General features: G+C 47.3%; 1 protein-coding gene across 1 annotated transcript in view; it reads right to left on the bottom strand.

Annotated features, from left to right (window-relative positions):
• ADAM9 (ADAM metallopeptidase domain 9) overlaps positions 1-5,747 on the bottom strand; it is a 51,842-nt gene extending 46,095 nt beyond the window's left edge. Inside the window, exon 1 of the mRNA XM_026657460.1 lies at positions 5,633-5,747. Within this exon, the coding sequence (XP_026513245.1) occupies positions 5,633-5,723 (91 nt within the window). The 5' untranslated portion in view covers positions 5,724-5,747. The remainder of the gene's footprint in view (positions 1-5,632) is intronic.
• Positions 5,748-7,815: the final 2,068 nt, after the last annotated feature.

The raw sequence follows: 7,815 nt of genomic DNA, 5'->3' as shown, positions 1-7,815 counted from the left end.
GGGGGCCGCGATCGGCCGAACCTGCTGCGTCAGCAGGTAAATAAACTGGCCTGGCCCGGCCCGCCAGGGTGCTTACCCTGGCAAGCTGCGTGCCAAATGTTGCCGACCCCTGATATACACCAAGATATTTAATGTTAACCACATAACTCAAGGTCCCATAAAGCTCAGGTAAAGCCAGCAGTTATGTTTCTCCAGTGTTAAGCTACCATAAAGTAAATTTTCAAAAGTTCTTTTTTTTTTTTAAATAAGCACTGAAAGAACCAATTTTCACTATTTTTAAGTTTATTCTTCCTCCTTTTATTCCACTACAGGGGAAAACAACCTCCTATCCCCTGACTTTTCTGCTGAGTTCTGTCCTCATCTGTGTTGCTGAGACGGAGGGAACTCTCTAAGGCAGCTCAGCAATTTTCATGTGTTAAACAAGAGAATTCTCATAACTGAAGATTGCAACTGCCAGGAAAATTCAGAGCATAAATGTTGAGATGTGCTTTGAAAATAACTTTTTTAATTGATAAAATATGTAGTTAGAAAGTCAGAATTGGTATAAGACTCCAAATATCAGGGAAAAAACTAAACCCTGAAAGTCAGAAACTCTAGTAAGCACGAGGCATAGCTCCTCTCCCACGCAATGTTAGAACATTTTACTACTATATTAGACTAATATTTGATCTTTCTAGGGGTACAGGTAGGGAAAATAATGCCCAACATTCATAACTGATGGCATTTACTAATGTACATCTTTTTGTGATAATGGCTTCCTCAGTGACTTATCATCAGTTTCCGAGTGACGCTCCAACTTCCGTCTATTTATTTGGGTGTGTTCAAAATAATCACATTATAGGTGGAAGAAACCATTCATGGTGACCTGATATAATAAAATAAGTAGTTCCTGGCTTTCAATTTCCCCTGAAGTCTTCAGTGTTTCTCCCCTCTTATTTATAATGAGGTCTGAGCCACAGGAAAGCTATTATCTTCCTCTGTTGACACGTAGATGATGACTAGTTGAACTGAACTCTTAGAAGATAATTAGTAGTCACACAAACATTTGATAAAAACACTTCTGTGGTGGACAGTATTTTCCACAACTGCAGGCAGGAACTGAGTTGTTAGCCCTCACAAGAAGAACTGACCATTCTAACATTAGAAACAAATATTCAAAAGACACATCATTTAAGACTGTTCCTGATTGCTCTTTTACTGGTGCTGCTCAGTCTGTTCAAAACTCTCCACTTCTGAGCCATTACCTCTGCATCTCTACTAGAGCTTAAATTCTTATAGATTATTTCCTGGAGCCCCCCCATGCTCTGCAACATGCTATAAAAACTCCAGGGGGGTTGCAAATATTTACTGGAGCTCCACTCTGGACAGCTCCAGCTGAATTTAAGCCCTGATCTCTACCATTAAAGTCTCCCTCTTCACTTTAGCCTACAGCTCCAAACCCCTCTCCTCCATACATCCTTTAGTGTCGTCCCCCTCGACCTCCCCCCAGCTGTATCCTGAAAGAACATCTGCACTTTTAGGGCTTTAAGTGTGAACCGTCTCTTCTTTTTGCCGCTAAGCCATCTTCCTATCTCAATGGGGGTCCTGCCCACCTCTGACATGCTGTTGCTATTCTGAGGGTACACCAAACCAACACTTACTCAGTCTTCTGCACTAGGATTCAGTCTACCCCAAACAGCTTACAACCTACCCTGAAAACATAGCAAGTGAAAGAAACAGACACAGGAGGAATGAGACAGGGAAGGGGAAAGATAACAGCAACATAATCATGTGACTCACAGATATACTGCTACACTCCAAACCCGTCTCCTGCCCAATCTAAAAATCTTGGCCTCTCTCTCTAACATCTCCTCATGGTTGTGTAGCTGTCAGCTCAAGCTTAATATGGCTAAAAGCTCCTAATCTTCCCCACAAGCCCTCCCTACTACCTCCTTTCTTGATAGTGACAGAGTCGTGCTGTCCAGTTAAGGCCCATCATTTGGGCATCATCTTTGACTAGGACTTCTCTCTAGGTCCTCCAGGCTATTAATCTGGCCAATTCTTTATGCAGAACATCTCTAAGAAATGGCCTTTCTTATCTACCCATATAACTCGCATCAGCTCATGTCTTGATTACTGCAACATCCTTCTCTCTGGCCTTGACAAATGCAATCTTGCCCCGTTCATATCCATTCAGAATGCTGCTGCAAAAATCATTCTCCTAGCCCATTGCTTTGACTGTCACCCTTCTTTTTGCATCCCTCTGCAGTGCTTGCTTCACCCCCGCAATCACATTAAACACCAGCACCTTGTGTCTTCACTTTCAAGGCCCTTTGTGGCCTAACCACATCCTACCTATCATCTCTCATTCGCCACTAGATGTCGATTCCCATCTTCTATCGTTCCACAATGCCAGCCTCCATCACCCACTTGTTAAATTTTCACACAATCACCTTTGTGCTTTCTTCCATGCTGCCCCTCATGCTTGAACGAGGTCTCCATAAATGTCTGCAAAACTAACTCATTATCCTCCTGGAAACTCCTTTGCTGTGATGCCTACAAAAACTTGACAACAGTTAGGTTAACAGTGTGCTGAGACCACAGCTTATCCCATGTTCAATACTGTCTTACTGTTTTCTGTACTCCCCCATCTGTCTGTATCCATCTACTGCCTATTGTCTTATACTTAAATTGTATAAGGATCTATACTTGGGTAGGGACCATCTTTTTATCCTGTTTCTAAGGGATCTAATACAATGGGATCCTAGTCCATGACTAGGGCCCCTAGGCGCTATGGTAATGCAAATAATTAATTAAAATGTGGTTTCTCAGCACACAGCATCAATGTCATAGCTTCAGATAACACCAATCAATAAATATGCCAGGAAACTCTAGCTAAGAACCTCTTCGTTTATGATAAACAGAGGAATCCAAGAGAAAGGGTAGGGCAGGGTAATGTCCTTCCACTACAGGGAGACAATAGATGACAGACTTCAGACATTTCAGCCCATAGCATGTGCACAACAGGAAAATCAGCATTATAGGAGCACACTAAACAAGGGATGTCAGAGAACAGAAGATCAATTCCCTATCCAGGGGACAGGGGAGTTTAGATGCACACAGGAAAGTTGCATAGCCACCCCTACTCCTGTGTTTTTGAGATATAAGCACCGAGGGAACCCCTCCCTATCCTCAAATATTTTGGGGTGAGGCATTAGCAGTCTGTATAAGACAGCGCCTCAACCACCCCATTTTTGGAGGGGATTTATGCACATGGTACCTTTCTAGGTTTGAGAGGGTTACACTTCGTGCTTTTTTAGGTGGTTCTATATATAGGGTCCCCTAGCTGGCGGGAGATAGGGGGCTATCCATAAAGACCACCACCACATCCCATTCTTGGGGGGTCTGTGTAGACAACACCCCCCAAGTTTGTGATGTGGGTTGATACACAGAATGCCCTATAATCCCGTTGTAGTAAAGAGTACGTATGACACCTTCTGGGTTTGTGATGGCGGTTGCAGGGGTGAGTACACAGGGTGCCCTCACCTCTACAGTTTCATGGAAGTCTGTACAAAACACACAGCATCACCCATGTTTAGTTGGAGGGTGAGGGGATCTACATATAGAATGCCCTTCATGAGTCTGGAAGATCCTCTTTACCACACACTGGGGTTTCTGAGGGACAGAAGTGAATACAAGGTGTTCACATCACATCCTGAGTCTAGACAGACATCCCCAGTTAGGCACTCAGAGGGTTTGGGGATTGGCAGTCTGGGCGCCCCATGGTTTCAGGGAGTCTATTCAGGGCACTCTCCCTTGCCTCAGGTTTTGGGGATCCCTATGTGAGGAGCTTCCTGGATTTGGGGGCTGCTGCATTGTGCATATCCCCTTATGAGAGGCTTTCAGGGATGCATATGCAGGGAGTGGGTAGGAGGGCATCCCTGTAGAAAGTGCCCCCCTTGCCCAGGGTTTTTGGGCAGCTGTGACCCAGGAGTCCCCATGGTAGGGGTGCTTCTATCACAGAAAGCTCTCCCTTGACCAAAGTTTTAGGTGTCTACATGAAGTTCGGAGGGTGAGGGGGGGGTTGCTTTGCTCCCCTAGCCAGAGATAGGGAAGTGCCTCTGTGGCATTCTGCTAAGAGTGCTCCCCTAGCTGAGGATTTAGAGGTCTGGATAGCAGGGTTTCCCTGAAGAGGGGAACTCCTGTCACTGGGGTCTCCCCTTTGCCTGAAGTCTGCATGTCGAAAGCACCTCCCGGTGTATCAATTCAGTTCAATTTTATTAGACCACATATGACATTGTGTCTTTTGCAAATACAAAAAAAAAAATATGCAAACTAAAAAGGTGACATCCATGTCATACTACTAAAATATCAATCAGAACTCAATAAAAACTCTTTTCTTCAGCACAATGCTAAAAGGGCAAAAAATTGCCACCTATTTAATTACTAACAGGGACTAAAATACTAAAAACGTTATCTTTTGAGATGGTGATAAAGATTCTTTTTCAGACAGAAGAGGTAAAACCCAGCATACTCTCAAAAGTCAGAACACTCTACAATCCAGAAGATAATGAGGTAGATCAGCAGTTCTCAAACTGTAGGTTGCAACCCTGTTTTAATGGGGTCGCCAGGGCTGGCATTAGACTTGCTGGGGCCCGGGGTTAAAGCTGAAGCACAAGGGTCACGGGGCTCAGGTTGCAAGCCCCCCACCCGGGGCTGAAGCCCTTGGGCTTTGGCTCTCCCGCTCTCCCCCTCCATCCACACCCACCCAGGGTGGTGGAGCTTTGGCTTTGACCCCCGCGCCCGGGGCGGCGCGGCTCGGGCAGGCTTAGGCTTCCCTCTGGAGTCACGAACTAATTTTGGTTGTCAGAAGGGGGTTGTGGTGCAATGAAGTTTGAGAACCCTGAGGCTGATCTTCCAACACTCCAGGTTTCCATGGGCAAAAACAGAGATGTGAAGGATCTTTTCCATATCTGCCTTTAAAGAAACCAGTTTCCCTGATTTGGAAACTTAACTGAGTACATGCCTTACATAAATGAGATTTTGATAACTCATTCAAATTCGGTTCAACAACAAGGGCCATTTTCAAAGCAGATAACCAAATGCAAGTTTGTAATCATGAATCACAGCTAGATCTTTTTGTGAGGTACATCCCAAAGGCCTCCCCTTTGTCCAAGCTCCTGGGGTCCCCACATTTATTCCGAGAGCTCTCTGGGCTTGAGGCCCTGCTGCCCAGGGTGCACCCCATGCCAAAGGCCGTAGTGCACTCCCCGAATCCAGGACCTCTATGATGTGCTCTAATCCCTGGGAAGAAGAGGTAGGGGCAGACGGCTGTCACAGGGCGCTGCCCCTTACACAAGGTTTTGGGGACCATGTGCTCACACAGCCTCATGAGCTCTGTGGGGTCCTGTACAGAGCACTTCCCTTCCCTGAAGTTTGGGGTCTGTGCTGGGACCCCTGGATTCAGGACCTCTCTGTGCTGGGAGCCCTGGGGAATGGGGGGCTGCTGTCCCCCAGTACTGCCCTTCACACGGGCTGGGGACTCTAGGCTGGGACCCCCCGGGTTCGGGACTCCTGTGTGCGGGGAGCCCGGGGGCGCTTCCAGGGGCCCCTGCCAGCCCCACCGCAGGTCCTTCCCCGCAGCCGCACTCACCTGGCCGCTCCGCCGGCAGGCCCGGCCTCGCGAGGAGCAGGAGAAAGAGGCAGCTCCCCGCGGCCCGGGCCCAGGCCATCCCCGTCCCCATCCCCGGCTCCAGCTCGGGCGGCCGCTCGGCGTCCTATGGAGCCTGCGCGGCGCGGCCTCCTCAGCCCAGCGCCAGCGCCAGCGCCAGCCCCGGCGCGGGCCGCCTCCTCCCGCCGGCCGGGGGTGGGGGTGGAGCTGGGGCGGGGGCACCCCAGGGCAGGGATCCGGGCCGCCCAGCACAAGGACCTGGGGACACGCTGGGGGCGGGGGCACAAGGACCTGGGGCAGGGACACCCCAGGGGCACAGGGGCTGGAATTGGGGGGGCTGCTGCCCCCGGGCTGGAAGCGGTTTCCATCACACACAGGGTTTACAGTTGGGTTCAATGGCTCTCAGCCTCCTGCCCAGGGGCAGGGATCCACGGGGGGGCAGGCACAAGGGAGCTGGGGTGGGGACACCCCAGGGGCAGGGATTGCGGGGAAAGGAATAGGCACAAGGAGCTGGCACAGGGGCCACCCCAGGGGCAGAAATAGGGTGACCAGACAGCAAGTGTGAAAAATCGGGACAGGGGGTTGGGGGTCCTGTTGGTATCTATATAAGAAAAAGCCCCAAATATCCGGACTGTCCCTATAAAATCAGGATATCTGGTCACCGTAGGCGGAAATCCGGGAGTGGGGGAGGCACAAGGAGCTGGGGAAAGGTACATCCTGGGGGCAGGGTGGATTACACTTGGTAATTTCAGAAACAAATTCACAAATAAGTGTTGCACATTTACCTGTGTATCTGTATAGTTGAAATTCAGACAAGTGAACTCCAGATAAGAGAAAAATCAAAGAAACTAAACTAACTCTCAAAGTGTCAGGAAATTTCATCCAAAATTAAATCGAGGCTCCTTGCTCACCTCTGCAAAACAACACATACAACAAAGGGTGTGCTCGACACAGGTAGAAGAACTCTTCATGGAATGAGTCTTCCTATGGCTCAGACTTTGGTATTATAACAAAACAAAAATCCAGGGATATGAGAAAAGCATTGAAGATGAAGACTTTGGGGGAAATTACTAAATATGAAACTAGGACATGTTTAATTTCTGGGTTCTGAGTTTTAAATACAGGTTATCTGATGCCCTCGAGTAAACAAGGGCGAGAGTCAGAAGCTGGAAATGTCTCAGGGAAGTGACGTTATGAAGAAAATATGTATGTTAATAAAAGTGCAATGTGCATGTTGGACATATCATTCCCCCCACCCCCCAGGAAATCATAGCTGGTGATAATATGGAACTAAACCACATGACATAGTGACTCCTCTACACAGGCAGTTTTTACCATGCCATAAAAAGGGAGCTAGTATGTTTGCTAGCTTTCCTGGACCTTATGTAAGACCCTGACTAACATCTCTTATTTGTTATGTTTTCTCCCAAAGTGGATACTATACTTGATTTATTCAGGGGATATTATCTGACACCTTTGAGAGAAAACAATACCCCCAGTCTGCTTTACTATGGTAGGTAATATCCTGGTTATTGGTCATAGAGCATGAGACTCCAGCCTTAAAACCTAAGTGATGGCCCAGGAAACCTGAGGGGCCAGTGAGGGCACAAGGATGAAAGCATTATCAGATACAGTAATTGGATCCCTCACATCCCGCAATTGTGATTTTATAAATATTTTAAAGAAAACTTAAGGAAAAAAGACATTTGTATTTCAAATCCCCATTAGTGGATAAAGCGGGGCACTCGCCTGTATATTCTTAAAAATATTTTTTTTAATGAAATGTTAGGGCTTTGGTTTTCTTGGAAGGCCAGAAACCAATTAAATCCCTAGCAGAATCTGTTGCTGGGAAACACCATCAAGGCATGAAGAACACTACAGTAGCATATAGTCACAAACATTGACCCTGATGCTGCAGTCATTAATGTGTAATTTAATTGATAAAATAACACAGTAGAAGGGCTGAGGCTTGCCTCTGCACATTCATTAATCAGATAGAGGGATCCTGGCTTTTATTAGATAAACAGTTCTCCATGAGGCAGCCTAGGGAAACTTAGGCGCAAGTACGTTTTAAAACCAGTATGATCCCTCATCATCCTCAAAAAGTGGTGATCCATCAGCTAGGTTCAGCTGAGGGACTGAAGTAGGGAGTAGTAGCACAGGGA

The sequence above is a fragment of the Terrapene carolina genome, unplaced genomic scaffold, assembly GCF_002925995.2.
Source record: "Terrapene carolina triunguis isolate 2854851 unplaced genomic scaffold, T_m_triunguis-2.0 Scaffold53, whole genome shotgun sequence".
Classification (NCBI taxonomy): domain Eukaryota; kingdom Metazoa; phylum Chordata; order Testudines; family Emydidae; genus Terrapene; species Terrapene triunguis.
This window is presented reverse-complemented; position numbering and strand designations above follow the sequence as displayed.